General features: G+C 46.6%; 1 protein-coding gene across 9 annotated transcripts in view; it reads left to right on the top strand.

The window, feature by feature from the left end:
- PNPLA7 (patatin like phospholipase domain containing 7) overlaps nt 1-15,897 on the top strand; it is a 668,718-nt gene that overhangs the window by 249,964 nt on the left and 402,857 nt on the right. For all 9 annotated transcript variants that reach the window (XR_003858427.1, XM_029614471.1, XM_029614468.1 and 6 more), the window contains one exon: nt 9,906-10,111. Coding sequence is in view for 8 of the 9 variants with exons in the window: in XM_029614471.1 (XP_029470331.1) it covers nt 9,906-10,111 (206 nt within the window). In the remaining variant the exon portion in view is untranslated. The remainder of the gene's footprint in view (nt 1-9,905; nt 10,112-15,897) is intronic.

The following is a 15,897-nucleotide window of genomic DNA, read 5'->3' as shown; positions in this document are numbered from 1 at the left end:
TAGCTATTAGGGATCCTCTGTCTTCAGTAATTCCATTACTGTTCTCGTCTTTACCACCTCTTCTACGAGTGTGTTCCATGAAGTATTTTCTGATATTTTTTCTGAGTTTTCTCCCTTGGAGTTTCATATCATTACCTCTAGCTTTATAGTTTCCTTTCCATTGATTTTTGCTATCATTAATTCCTTTCATGAATGAAATCATCTGTATATAGTGCAGTATTTGCACAAATATGTGCCAAAGCTAAATCTTTGAAGAAGTTGTCTGACTCGGGATAGGCAGATTTTCTTTGAGCAGTGGAGAAATGTGAAAAGTATAAGCTTTGGATACTGTGGCCAGGACCTCTGCCATGTGCATAGGAGCCCAGAGGCTCCCTGATTGTGAGCGAGTGGCCTCCATGATTACATGCAGGATCATCTCATGGATGTACCCTATACAGGAGAAAACCTGTTTGTCGACATAGTTTAAGATACGATGGCTCTAATTAAGGAGCATTAGTCCACCTTGCAATCATCATCAGTTCTGTTTGGCAAACAACCAACTCCTGCCTAACACCAATATTTTTCCTACAAGTGTCCACTCTTCCAAAGATGTCCCTTCCATTCTTTTCAGCATCATCAAACTCCTCTCACGCTTCAGCACCAGCTGCCTGTTTGTGGTTGGCAGAAAAAGAAGTATCAGCCGAAGGCTCAGCAGCAGACACAGCCTAACCCTTGGATTAGTTTCTGATGACCTTAAGACCCATCTTCCTACCTTCTCTGGTGGGGGCAAAGGTTCAGTCCTTCCTCTCAAAATGGCTCTGTGTCACCAAAGACTGATGGTCCTGAAAATTGTGGAGTGTGGCTACAGCCTAGGTTTCTCTTGTCCTCCTCCAATCCAGCAAATTTTAGTCTTCATCTCTGACTTTTCTCCGTCTACCCAATTGCAGGTGGAGGTGGCAGGTCCATCTCTGTCAAAAGTGCTGTAGTCCCTCTACAAGATCATATGGTTCCTGCATTCTCTGGGATTCCTAGTCAGCTTCGGCCGATCAAACCTGATTCTGTCTTAGTTCATAGGATGAACTCCCTCCAGATGATTCTTCCCTTTGTTCAACTGCGGGTTTGGATGTGTGCCCTGGATCTCAAAGACAGATATGCGTTCATTCCCAGTCATCCTGCCCATCAAAAGTGCCTCAAGTTTGTGTGAAAGATGTGCATTACTGATACAAGGTTCTCCCCTTGGCTTCTCAGCATCCTCTTAGTGTTCATAAATTGCCTTGTGGTAGTGGTAGCACATCTTCATTGGCAAGGAGTCTGCACATTTCCATATGTGGATGATTGGCTGGTAGCAGGACCATCCCCATCATAAGTGCTATATTCCCTCGAGAAGCCCATATGTCTTTTCCTGTACTGGTTCCATCGCAAAGAATTCAGTTCATAAGGTCTTGGATAGACTCACTTCAGAAAAAAAGTGTTTCTCCTAGGACAAGCAGGATGGTAGTCCTCACATGTGGGGGGTGTCAGTAGGCGGAGCCCTATTACGGAACACTTTTGTCAAAGTTTCTAGAAACTTTGACTGGCACACTGAGCATGCCCAGCATGCCATGATCCCTGTGCCCACAGGGGTCTCCCTTCAGTCTCTTTTTTTTTTTTTTTCCGTGCTGTGGTTTGCCTCGCGTTTAGGAGCTCTGTGAGATTTTTTTCTCACAACTTTTCCTCATGGAAAAACTTGAAATTTTACTTCACAAATAATTTCCCTACACGGGTCTCCCTTCGCGTACATTTTCATCGACACTCCAGTGTTCTCCAGTGACACTCCAGTGTTCTCCAGTCTGTTCCTGTCAACTCACTGTTGTTTCCCCTAGTTACCAACTGTTTGCGGCCCTCTTTTTTTCTCTCCCTATGTCTATCACACTCGGTCCACCCCACGATGCCCACAGGTGTTCTTGCTGCGATCTTCTGCCGGGTCCATTGGGGCTAGAGGGATCAGGGCGTCCATGGTTCCCATTGATGCCAAGGAGGCCGCCATCAACCCCATCGCAGCCGCTGTCGGTGCCGCCGACGCCGTCGAGGCCCCCATCGATGCCTCAGTGCCCTCGACTAATGAAAACGCTCCATACTTCGGGATCTCAACCAGTGCCCCCGTGTAATACTTGGGTGGAAAAGAATGCCAGGAGCAGTAGAGGCACGGTGACCGTCCGTCACTGATGCCATCCAGGATAGCAGTGGCATCTTCGGTGCTGGAGAATAACTGGGCCGAGCTCCAAGGGAAACATAGTCACAGCCACGGTAACCGTCTGTCATTGACGCCATCCACGCCATCGATGGCATCTTCTTCGGTGCTGGAGAATGACTGGGCCGAGCACCGAGAGAAACATCAGCACCAACAGGGTTCCTCATTCGGTGCCAGCACCAATACCGCATCAGCATCGATGTCCATCGAGCCAGTTGCGAAGCGGGCCCGAGGCACCTCACCGACACCGGTGCCGGGTACTGAGTCACCACAGATCCATGTGGAAGTGCCAGTAACACCTAGCCTGCCTCCCCCTGTAGCTGCATTACCTATATCAACTTCCAGGGAGGAGCTGGATGTCCTCATCCACCAGGCTGACCTCCATGCCTTCCGGAGTCTACAACCTCAATCGATGCCAGCCCCCATACCTGCACCAACACTGGAACCATCAATATTCGCACCATTGTGACACTGCCTCGCTGCCCTCATCGGTACCCTACCAACGACAGCCTAAGTCATCAATGCTGACTCATCCTTCTGAGCCTCCATGGGCCCCTATACTTATCCGGGGATCCTCGAAGGACGATGGGGACTCTAATCCTGCTTCGGCACCGATCCCATCAAGACCTAAACCAGCCTCCTCTTGGAGTCTTCTCCACCAGAAGAGTGGAGACGATCCCTCCAAATGACATCTCCTTTGCCACTTTTGTAAAGGAAATGTCTGAAACCAGCCCTTTCGACCTGGTCACTAAAGAGGACCAGAAGCTTTCGGGAGGGTCTAGGTCATAAAATCTTCCAGGAATCCATGTTGGTGTCACATATTGCTGTTTACCAGCTATGTTTGATACAACACCGAGGGAACCTCACTGCCATCAACATGAAGTTCGAACAACATGCACTGCCAGCAACAGGACTCAGTGCTAGATGGTGAACCTGGCTTATGGCCTCTGATTTACGGCCTGAAGTCCAAGATAAACTAGCTGATCTGCCATGCACTGCAGATCATCTCTTCATGCACAAGGTCCCTGCGACTGCTATCTACGTTTCTTGCAAATCCTCCCTCCTCGGGTAGAAAACCAGCGAAGAGGGATGCTAGAAAGACCTTCTACCGCAAACACGAGTTTTATCCAGCTCCTGCGTGAACCAACCAGTCCACTTCAAAAAGCATGTATACGTCAACATCTGATATCCAGCTCATACCAGTTCCACCAGTCAGGCAGGCTTCTGGATTTTGAAACCTTGCCAGAGAACAGAATGGTCCATCCTACTGAGGACCAGGACTCGGGACACTGTTCCCCGGACACAGCAAGGCAGAGGATCTTAATCCCGCTATTTCCTACTTCCAGTATAAACACGCAACCTCCACCCATTCTGGACCTCAGAAATCTCAAAAAATGTCTTCAGAAAGAAAAGTTCAGTATGGTGTCTCATGGCACCATGCTTCCCTTACTACAACAAGGAGGTTGACTCTATTCTCTGGACCTTCAATACGCTTCATAGTGAGTCAACAGCATTTTCAATACCAAGTTCTGCCATTCGAACTAGCTTCGACACCTTGTGTATTATACCAAATGCCTAGCAGTGATTGCCGCTCATCTATGAAAAAACAGCATTCATGTGTTTCCTTACCTGGACGACTGCCTGATAAGGAGTCCAAACAAGGAGCTCTAAATTCCCTAAGACTCACTATAAATCTACTAAATTTGCTGGGATTTCTGATCAACTCCCATAAATCCCATATGGATCCATCTCATCTCCTTGCCTCCATTGGTCCAGATCTGGGCACTACAGTCCAAAAGTCCTTCCTGCCCAACAACTGCGCAGACATCCTATCAAACTGTCCACATCTCTGCCCACATGCAACATAGCCTCAGCCCATCAATTCTTCCCATTGCTGGGCGACATGACTTCCATGGTCCATGTCACTCCTATGGCCAGACTAGCCATGGGAAAAACTCAGTGGACTTTAAAATTTCAGTGGCTCTAAGCCGTTTAACCACTTTCGTCTCTGATCCATGTAACCGATCCAGTAACCAATTCCTCAGGTGAACTTGGCCACGGTCGCATCCAACTTGGGTCGGGGAGCTCATATTAACAACCTCCAAACCCAAGTATGTAGACTCCGCTCGATGAACAGTCTCAGATCAACTTCCTGGAGCTTTGAGCCATACATTATGCCCTTTATGCCTTCAAACACTGCCTCTCTCACAAAACTGTGTGGATACAGCAGACAACGTAGTGGCAATGTGATACTCGAACAAGCAGGGACGTACAGGCTACTAGCAAGCCGCGCAGATCTGGACTTGGGCCCTTGCACACTCCATGCATCTCTGGGCCACTTATCTAACAGGCATTTATTTATTTTTATTTATTTAACGCTTTTTATATATCGACATTCGTTAATAACATCACATCTGTTTCCATAAAACAGAATGCAGCATATAAAGGCTTTACAATGAACTAATTTTCAACTGGGGATGAGAGGTACTAAATAACAGAAATTAAGGGGGGGGGGGGGGAGGATGCTGGAGGTAAAATCGTAGGTCTTACAATGATCGCCTTCAACTTATGTACAATCAATATATATGTGATCCTGATATCGCAGGGAGGGAATATGATGTTAGTGACAAGGGGGGACGAGAGTTGTAATAATAAATCATACATCATGAGTTGAGATAATCTTACATTCCCTGTACGTACCCGGATCAGTCCAGACTGTGGGTTGAGCCTCCTTTCCAGCAGGTGGAGACAGACTAAAACTGAATGGGTGTCCTATATGAGGACAGAGCATATCCTGTAACCCTTCAGTATTTGTCTGTCTCCAGAATAGTCAACCTCTCTGATTCAGGCTAGTCAGCCGTCTTTTTATTTGGATCAAGCAAGTACTTCAGTCTTTAATTGGCTTTCTCTAAAATATAAAAATATACAGGCCGATACAGTAAGGACGCGTAAGAAAGAGTGCGGCAGTGCCGGGTGCACCCTCGTTTGCTGCGCGCACAGTTTGGATCACATTCCGCTCGATACAGCATTCAAATGAGACGCAAATGCAAGCCGCGTCCAAAGCACGTCCATGAAGGCGGTAGGCGTGCGCAATCCATTTTACTGTATAGAGCGGTATACAGCGCCTATACAGTATCCTGGGTGCGCTGGTACCTGTCATTTCAAATGTCATTTGAAATGTCATTCCACCAGAAAATGGATGGTTCTCCTACAGACCTTGAGCACCCGGCGCCAGCAAGCCCCAGCAGCCGGCGATCGGTGGCAGGGAGTGCAACAAAGCACCTGTGCGCGCAGCTCCGATTTTCCGCCTCCTTCGGACGGGCAAGAGAGACGAAATTTCACGGGCAAACTTTCCCCCAGACCCCACTCACCTGCCCTGGCCGCGGCCACGAAAGTCCCCAGCAGCAGCAGAAGGGCGTCCATGGGTACTGGTCTCCCGTGCGGGCGCGCTGACAGCTCCGGAGCAGCCCCAGTCCTCTCTCCCCTCCTCCTGAGATGCGTACCACAGTTCCCCTGCCTCCCAGGGGCAGCTGGTGGCGAGAGCGGCTTCAGCAGCCCGGGGCGGAACGGGCGCTCCCCATGCGAGGTGGCTTCCAGCAGCCCCCGCCGGCGAAGGTGTATGAACGCACGCCTGTACATCCAATTTGGACGCTCAAGGCAGCGAAGATGCATGAGCGCACGCCGTTACCTCGGATGTCCAGCCGGGCGCTCAGGTCATGGGTGCGTTCATGCACCTTCGCTGCCTTGAGCGCCCAAATTGGGCGTCTTCGCTGGGAAGCTGCCCCCTGCATTCAATGCCCTTTCTGTCACCTGAAAGAAATACTTTTCTCAGGGCACTCCTGAGTCTGCTGCCTCTCGCTCTGGATCAAACAGGTGCCTTTTCCCCTTCTTGGTTTTCTTTGTTTACATTTAAGTCCCCCAGATTCCCAGTAAATGATCAATAAAACTGAGTTTGAAGATACTAATTTTATCAGATTAATTGATACGTCTTAATTCCTACCTCATGCTAACGGTAGACCCAGCCAGGAATAATATTATATTTAGATAGTCTCTGAGATTGACTCTGGTCTACGGTGCAGTCTTTGCTTTCATGCCAACATGGTCATACAGTAATTTTTTCTGGCTTCTCCTCTGTCAGTGCTTCAGTCCCAGCGGGTGGTAGGGGAGGGTAGTAAAGGGGGGAGTTATCAACTTAGCAAAAGGATTGCGTGCAAGGCCACTGGAAGTTTGTATACAGAGGTGCCCTGCTCTCAGGCTTCCTTTACATACAGGAAGTGATGCACAGCGGATGGACAGATGTGCTAACAGTAGAACCAGATGTGGGGATTACTGCTTTTTTTTTGTTTTGTTTCTTGTATCTGTCCTCTGCTGTGCTCTTCTTCCCTGAGAGGGGAATTTAGGCAGCGAAGGTGCATAAGCGCATGCCGTGACCTTGGACGTCCAGCCGGGTGCTCAGGTCACGGCGTGCGTTCATGCACCTTCGCTACCTTGGGCGCCCGCTTGTATGTCCAATTTGGGCGCTCAAGGCAGCGAAGGTGCATGAGCACACGCCGTGACCTCTGATGTCCAGCCGGGTATTCAGGTCACGGCGTGCGCTCATGCACCTTAGCTGCCTTGAGCACCCAAATTGGACGTACTGGCGTGCGTTCATGCACCTTCACCGGCGGGGGCTGCTGGAAGCCGCCTCGCATGGGGAGCGCCCGATCCACCCCGAGCTGCTGAAGCTGCTCTCACCGCCGGCTGCCCCCAGGAGGCAGGGAAGCCGCGGTGCGCGCCTCGGGAGGAGGGGAGAGAGGACTGGGGCTGCTCCGGAGCTGTCAGCACGCCTGCATGGGAGACCAGCACCCATGGACGCCCTTCTGCTACTGCTGCTGGGGGCTTGTGTGGCCGCGGCCAGGACAGGTGAACGGGGGCTGGGGGAAAGTTTGCCTGTGAAATTTCGTCTCTCTTGCCCGTCCGAAGGAGGCAGAAAATCGGAGCTGCGCGCACAGGTGCTTTGTTGCACTCCCTGCTGCCGATCGCCGGCTGCTGGGCTTGCCTGACGCTTGTCAAGCTGGCAATCCCCGATGCCAGAGCATAATAAAGAAATGATTTTCACCCTGCGCCTTGCTTTATTTTTTGTAATAATTTTTCCCCCTTGTGCGAGAAGCATTTTTTTCTGTGGATTGGGTTGGTTTGGGACTGGGTGGCTAAGTTCACCAAACTAACACCAGCCCTTTCGTGGCCGTTGGCCCTTTCGCGAGGGCCAGCCCGCGCGCTCCACCCCTAAGCTGTACATTAGATGCTGAGTTTGTATACAGGTAGAGATAGTAAGTATATTTTGCATACAGTGTGTAAGCAGATTGTTAGCAGTTTGTATACAGGAAAAAGTAGTAGGTATAGAACATACAGTAAATTGCTGGGCAGGCAGAAGGTGGATGAGTAGTCAGGAAGCAGGGTGGAGGCGATGGTTTATGCGGTTTACTAGATTATTGTAATTCCAGGGAAGAGAAGCTTGGTGATAGTCGCTGAAAGTTTAGGTAGGTAGGGGTGCACTAAGGGGCAGGCCCCTTTGGTCGTGCCCCTTCAGTGTGCGCCGCCGCTGCAACGGAGCCCAAGTTTAAAGGGCTGAAAAGGCTGGCCTCCCAGGCGTCAACAAGGATTTATTTATTTATTTATTTAACACTTTTCTATACCGACCTTCATGAAAAAATTTCATATCAGATCGGTTTACAAGTAACAAAGGGTATAACTTAAACAAGAACAATTCACTAGAAGCGGAAATTACATATAACAAGGGTAGTTAACTTGGAGGCTAGGCTAGTCAGAGGTATAGGACAGTGTAACTGAAGAGAACTAGAAAAGGCAATGAAACAAAAGAAACGGCGGCTTAATTATCATACTAAATGACTTTATCTGGGTGGCGCACAAGGCAGATTTGGGTGAGAGGTTTATCATATGATTATATTACTTGTCTAGGATGTGGATGTGGATGTGGCTCCTTCCCTGATTGGAGGTTCGGGAGCGCAGGGAAGAGGGTATATGGGCGGCCCTGAGCGGCGGCGCGTTTCTTACTTTTCTCTCTTTCTTATTTTAGAGGAGGATGGTGTCTTTTTGTGTTCCCGGTGGGGTTTTCTCTTTCTCAGTGTCTTTCTCAGTCTGGGCGTTTCTCTCACTGGAGTGTTGTCTTTTTCACTTTCTTGGTGTTCTCTTTCGTTGTCGAAGCTTTTCTCTCTCTCGCTGTCACTTCCGATGGTTTCTCTACCTTCCAGTGAGACCGGGGTGGTTCAGGTCAAGACCGGGGAAGATGGCGCAGGGGAAGGCCTCGATTCAGGGAAGAGGGTCAGGTCAAAAAGCTTTTTTGAGACAGATGGAGCATTTACTAGTAAGAAAGTTAAGGTGGCTAGTACAGTGGCTGAGGATATGGCTGTATAGGTATGAAATTAAATTAATTAGTACTTGGACTGGTTTATGACAAAATACATGAGAGGTTTCCATACATTCCATGGCCAAGAATAACCGAAATCTTGGTTGTGTTCTTATGTTAAATGGTGTCTTTCATTGCTGCAAGGATAAAATGAAAATAATGCAAGAGAAAAGGCAAAAATGAAGAATGTGGAGGATTGTACAGAGGCCCCACGAAGGAGCACACACAGGAGCTCTTTTGTTATGTTCCTTTATGCATGTATGCCTCGGCACCCTCCTGGGTGTCACCAGGGGCCAGAAAGATCGTAGACAGCTCCAGAGGATTGCTTGATACCGTGAGAAGGGGCTGAGATGTTAGTTGCAGTGATAGAAACAGTTGGTTGATGGTGCAGGTCTTAAGTAATTGCTCTGCTATGCAACCCTCAGCTTGGGGCTCCCTATATGTTATGACTGATTCATGCCTGTTTTTAATGGAAAAGCAAATTTACTTACTTGTAAACAGGGTTCTCCATAGATAATAGGATACACAAACCTACTTAATACATGCCTGCTTTTCTGGAGAGTCGACTACTTCTCTAAATCTTAAACTCTAGAAGAACCTGAGGAGCCCACATGACAATGTATGGGAACTCTAGTGTGTGCTCAGTAAAGTCTTTACTGAGCTCTGAAAGCTGGGTGTTTATCAGTGCTGTCAGATGATATCACCTACAGGTTTGGCTAATTAATCCTGCTGTCTCCAGAGAGCCCTGTTAACAAGTGAGCAAACTTGCTTTATTGTCATTCAAACAAGAATGCAGTGCATGTTATAGTTTAATATGTTGGACTTATACCTGCAGCCATAAAGATGGTCTGGAGGCGAATGTTTAACACATAGATTGCATGAAATTTTCAAAATGAAAAGAAGAATGTGATTTTATTATTGGATTATGATTGGGTAAATTGAGATTGCTAAGAGATATGACTTGCTTGCAGGGAAATCCAATGGGAAATGAGCTGTCCTGACTATTTGTGATTTAGTATTCCAAAAACTACACAATTCATTCACTGTCCTTTTAAATAAAAGAAAAAAAAAAAAGAAACAAAACAAAAAAAAACTATATAAAATAAAGTTGATACACAACCAAGAAGCAAAGTTTCATGGGCGGACTATGAACTTTTCCTTATTAATTAAGTGTACAGTTTTATTGTTAGGTGGGTTTTTTTTGTAAATATAATGCTAATTTATATTTCTTGTATCAAAGTACAACTCAAAGTGTAATGACCAGTAAAACATTATCTTTATTCTCTACAGGATGTCAGTATCTGTTTTGTGATCTCAGGTTTTCTTCATGTCTATCAGCGGAGAATTGACAGGGAAGAGGAGACCAGTCTCTTCATTACCCATCCAGGGGAGCTGGTGGGCCAGTTGGCTGTCCTGACAGGAGAGCCTCTCATTTTCACCATCAAAGCCAATCGAGATTGCACTTTCCTGTCCATCTCCAAATCCAATTTCTATGAGTGAGTAACAAACTCTCTTCTCCTTATAACACGCAAAGCAAAGTTGTAATAACCCAACTGACTCAAGCTTTCCTTTTATAACTAGTAGTAACTGAATGATACATTTGGTTTTGTTGGTGACTTTAGTTTGCTCTTGAGTTGATCAGGTCATCTTAAATCATGGTTAAATAAAGTTTGTTGGTAAATTTACCCATGAATCCTGCTCCCAAAAACCCAAAAGGATCCATACTGAATTGATTATCTTGGAGTGTTTGCTAAATTCTTCAATAGATCAAGTTGCCTGTCTCTTAGCACTAATATTTCTTCTTCTGGTGTTATCTGTTTTTCACATTTTTTTTTTATTCTTAACTATATACCAAAAAAACTCCTGGTAAGGGAAGAAAAGCACTAATATATTAAGTATATAGGTAATATTACAAAATTAAAAGATTTCTTTATTAACATATTCCAAACAGTGAAATATAATAAATGAGCATGTTTAAAAAGAGCACAATTCTAAATCACATCGAGTTTTATATCAATGAGAAAATAATTCCTAGCTTAAGTAACTGACACTCAACCAGTGAGGTGTGAAACTCAAATGTATCAATGATGTTATCCCAGGACAAGCAGGATGCTAGTCCTCACATATGGGTGACATCATTGATGGAGCCCTATTGCGGAAAACTTTTTGTCAAAGTTTCTAGAAACTTTTGACTGGCACTCTGAGCCCACTGAGCATGCCCAGCATGTTTATTGGCTACGTTATTGTTAAAACTTTTGTTCGATGTAAACCGAGTTGATTTGATCTGCATCAGGAAATTCGGTATAGAAAAGCCTTAAATAAATAAATAAATGATATTCTCAGCCACAGGGGTCTCCCTTCAGTCTTCGTTTTTCCGCGCTGCTGTTGGCATCACGGAGCAGGAGCCTGTGTGAGTTTTCTCACAGTTTGTCTGACCAAAAAATCAGATTTAAAAGCATTTATTCTCTCCCATATCAGGGTCTCTCGTGTTACCACTGGCTGGTGAGTAAATTTAGTCTCTTTCTTACTCTTTGGAGTAAAAATAATTTTTTCTCTCATTTTTCTCTCATTTTCATCGACGGCTGTCGATGAAAATATGGCCACGGGATTTAAAAAATGTCCCAACTGTAGTCGGACTATGACCATTACAGATCCACACCTCGAGTGTGGATCTGTAATGGAGTCCTTTGCTTTGGTCAAACACACGACGTAACAACCTGTCCCAAGTATGCTGAAATGACCGCGAAGGATAGAAATGCCCGCCAAGAAAAGATGGAGCATTTATTCCATTTACAACTTTTGCCTTCCCCGTCGACGATTACGCAGTCATCTCCGGCCGGAGCCTCCAAGCGTTTAATTCTTAAAAAGCGTCGTCTGGAAAGCTCAGGGGATCGTTCCTCGCTGACCCCATCCGTAGCATCGACGAGGTCAGTGGCGGAACATCGACCAAAGCATCGGCACGGACATCCATCGATCCCGGAGGCGCTTCTCTCCTCAGAGGAATCGACTCAAAGAAATACCGAGGCCTGCGACGCCGAGGCCTTCACCGGTCATCGAGGCACCGATCATTGAACCTCCACAAGACATTGTGGAAGGACCATTAACACCTCCACCGCCACCACGGGTAGCTGCTCTGCATGCGCCAGCTACCACGGAGGAATTGACGGATTTTATCAGTCAAGCGGTGCTCCAAGCATTAAAGGACCAGCAACCATCGATGCCTTCGCCGACGTCGATACCGGTGCGGTGCCTACACTGATGCCGGCGCTCCCGCCGATGCCAGAGCCTGCACCGAGGTCTGTACCAACACCAAAGTCTGCACTGATATCGAGGTGGCCATCGTTGTCGATGCCAATACCATCACCGATACCCAGCCCAATACCGGAACCAATTCCATTGATACCGATGCCACCTGGGGCTCCAGGACAGCTCTAATTAGCACTGTTCCAACTGTTGATGAACAGATTCGATACAATAGTCTGTGCTCTACCATCGGTTCCAACCAAGCCACAAGAAGATGTCCCTGGACGGCTACCATTCGATGATCCACAGCCAGGTCCTTCAGGGCTTTCTCGACCACCAAGGTTTTCTCCCATGTCTCCACGTCAAGACGACCCTGACGATTCCTGGGATGATAGACATACAGATACTTCTTCTGAAGGGTTTATATATATGATCCTTCTCCTCCAGAAGACAGAAAGAAATCTCCACCAGAGGATTTATCCTTTATAAATTTTGTTAAGGATATGGCAGACATCATACCTTTCACTTTGGTATCAGAGGAGGACACAAGACAGCAAACACTGGAATTCCTTCAATTCGTGGACCCTCCAAAAGAAGTCTTGGCTATACCTGTCCACAAAGTTCTCCTAGATTCACAGCACAGACACTGGGAGCATCCATTCTCAGTGCCATCCATAAATAAGAGAGTGGACACCACTTATTTGGTACAATCTGCCCCGGATACCAGAAATTGCAACTGCCACATCAATCAGTTGTTGTGGAGTTTGCACAAAAGAAGTCTAAATGAATAAGGCCTTATTCCTCCACTCCCCCAGGCAAGGATCACAGATTCCTGGACTACTTGGGCAGGAAAATCTATCAAGGGGCCATGTTAAATACAAGGACTGCATCATTTCAGTTATATATGATGCAATACCAGAGAAACCTGTGGTAACAGATGCAAGATCTCTCAACTTCATTACCACAGCAGTATCAAGAAGCAGCTCAAACAATAATGCATAAAGGGCTCGAAGCTGGCAAGCATGAAGTCCAGGCTGCTTATGACAATTTTGAAACTGCCTCCACAGTAGCGGCCTCCGGCATAAGTGCACGTCACTGGGCATGGCTTAAGGCCTTGGACCTCAGGCCTGAGGTCCAAGAAAAATTGGTTGATTTGCCATGCGTGGGGGACAACCTCTTTGGCTCTAAGGTGCAAGATGCTGTAGCCCAGTTAAAGGAACATACAGAAACCCTGTGTCAATTGTCGTCAGTTCCGCAGGACTCTGCTGCATCTTCATCTTGCTGCCCTCCTAGGAAGGAATCTCGACGCCCTTTCTACAGGCAGAGGCATTACTACCCTCCAACATCAAGGGGCAGATCTTCACGTCTGCAGCAAAGATCTCAGCCCAGGCAACCTAGAGCTGCTAGACCTCGGCCTCCACCGCAGACGGGACCGACTGCAGGCTTTTGAGGCCATCACCAGAGACCAAAGCCATCTCCACAACCCACAACTGGAGCTACCAGTAGGAGGCCGAGTTTCCTCCTTTTACAACCATTGGAAACAAATAACAGACCAATAGGTACTCTCCATAATATCTCGAGGATACCAACTCAATTTTGTCTCAATTCCAAGAGATTCTCCTCCAAAACCTCTTCCATTAAGCGAAAATCACATAATTCATCTACAAGCAGAATTATCCACCCTTCTGAGAGCCAGGGCTGTAGAACCGGAGCCCCAGACTCAGCAGGGCAGAGGATTCTACTCCCGTTATTTCCTCATTCCAAAGAAAACTGGAGGCCTACGTCCCATCCTAGACCTAGACAAATTTCTGAAGAAAGAAAAGTTCAGGATGGTTTCTCTAGGTACCATGCTTCCACTTCTTCAGACAGGAGATTGGCTTTGTTCTCTGGATCTACAAGACGCTTAAACTCACATTCCAATATTCCCTCCTCATAAGAACATAAGAAATTGCCATGCTGGGTCAGACCAAGGGTCCATCAAGCCCAGCATCCTGTTTCCAACAGAGACCAAAACCAGGCCACAAGAACCTGGCAATTACCCAAACACTAAGAAGATCCCATGCTACTGATGCAATTAATAGCAGTGGCTATTCCCTAAGTAAAATTGATTACTAGCCATTAATGGACTTCTCCTCCAAGAACTTATCCAAACCTTTTTTGAACCCAGCTACACTAACTGCACTAACCACATCCTCTGGCAACAAATTCCAGAGCTTTATTGTGCATTGAGTGAAAAAGAATTTTCTCCGATTAGTCTTAAATGTGCTACTTGCTAACTTCATGGAATGCCCCCTAGTCCTTCTATTATTTGAAAGTGTAAATAACCGAGTCACATCTACTCGTTCAAGACCTCTCATGATCTTAAAGACCTCTATCATATCCCCCCTCAGCCATCTCTTCTCCAAGCTGAACAGCCCTAACCTCTTCAGCCTTTCCTCATTGGGGAGCTGTTCCATCCCCTTTATCATTTTGGTTGCCCTTCTCTGTACCTTCTCCATCGCAACTATATCTTTTTTGAGATGAGGCGACCAGAATTGTACACAGTATTCAAGGTGCGGTCTCACCATGGAGCGATTTATAGAGGCATTATGACATTTTTCGTTCTATTAACCATTCCCTTCCTAATAATTCTTAACATTCTATTTACTTTTTTGAGTGCTGCAGCACACTGAGCCGACGATTTTAAAGTATTATCCACTATGATGCCTAGATCTTTTTCCTGGGTGGTAGCTCCTAATATGGAACCTAACATCGTGTAACTGCAGCAAGGGTTATTTTTCTCTATATGCAACACCTTGCACTTGTCCACATTAAATTTCATCTGCGCTTCCTGGTGGGTCATCAACATTTCCAGTACAGAGTACTACCATTCGGACTCGCTTCAGCTCCCAGAGTATTCACAAAATGCCTGGTAGTAATAGCAGCACACTTTTACATGGAAAGTGCCCACGTCTTCCCTTATCTGGACGACTGGCTAATCAGGAGTCAATCTCAACAAGGAGCAATAACTTCTCTCAATCAAACAATTGCTCTACTTCACTCTATGGGATTTCTCATCAATTATCAAAAGTCCCATCTCATTCCGTCTCATCTGCTTCAATTCATTGGAGCAGAATTGAACACCATCCTCTCAAAAGCCTTTCTACCCGACAATCGGGCAGAGAGACTTGCACTATTGGCAAACTCGCTACACTCACAGAAACAAGCAACAGCTCATCAGTTTCTGACCTTACTAGGTCACATGGCCTCCACAGTTCATGTCACTCCTATGGCAAGATTAGCCATGAGAATAACCCAATGGACTCTTAAGATTACAATGGATCCAAGCCATTCAATTACTGTCTTCTCCAATTCAAGTAGCCCACCAGCTGCGCTCATCTCTACTTTGGTGGGCGAACAAGGACAACTTGCGCAAGGGCCTGCCCTTCCAACAACCAGCCCACAGATAACTTTAACTACAGATGCATCCACCTTAGGTTGGAGAGCTCACATAGACAATCTCCAAACCCAAGGTTCTTGGACAAAACTCGAAGCAACATTTCAAATCAATGTCCTAGTCTTTTGAGCTATACGTTATGCTGTGCATGTGTTAAAGGACTGCCTTTCACACAAGATTGTTCTAATTCAAACGTACAACACAGTAGCCATGTGGTACCTGAACAAACAAGGAGGTACGGGCTCGTATCTCCTTTGTCGAAGTCGCACAGATTTGGGGCTGGGCTCTAACACACTCAATGTTTCTCCGGGCCACTTATCTGGCAGGCATTCACAACGTAGTGGCAGATCAACCCAGTCGTCAGTTCCAACCACATGAGTGGTCCCTGGATCCCTTAGTAGCGACCAGGATATTTCAACGTTGGGGGCAACCAACATTAGACATTTTTGATTCACACCTGAATCACAAAGTGGACAACTTCTGAGCTCTGCACAGACAGAAACACCAGCCAGCCAAGGACACCTTTGCTCGCCCTTGAAACTCAGGCCTTCTATACGCATATTCTCCGATACCGCTCATAACCAGAACTCTAGTGAAGCTACA

This window comes from Rhinatrema bivittatum, chromosome 8 (genome assembly GCF_901001135.1).
Source record: "Rhinatrema bivittatum chromosome 8, aRhiBiv1.1, whole genome shotgun sequence".
NCBI lineage: Eukaryota > Metazoa > Chordata > Amphibia > Gymnophiona > Rhinatrematidae > Rhinatrema > Rhinatrema bivittatum.
Note: the sequence above shows the minus strand (reverse complement) of the source record. Positions and strands in the feature narration are given on the sequence as shown.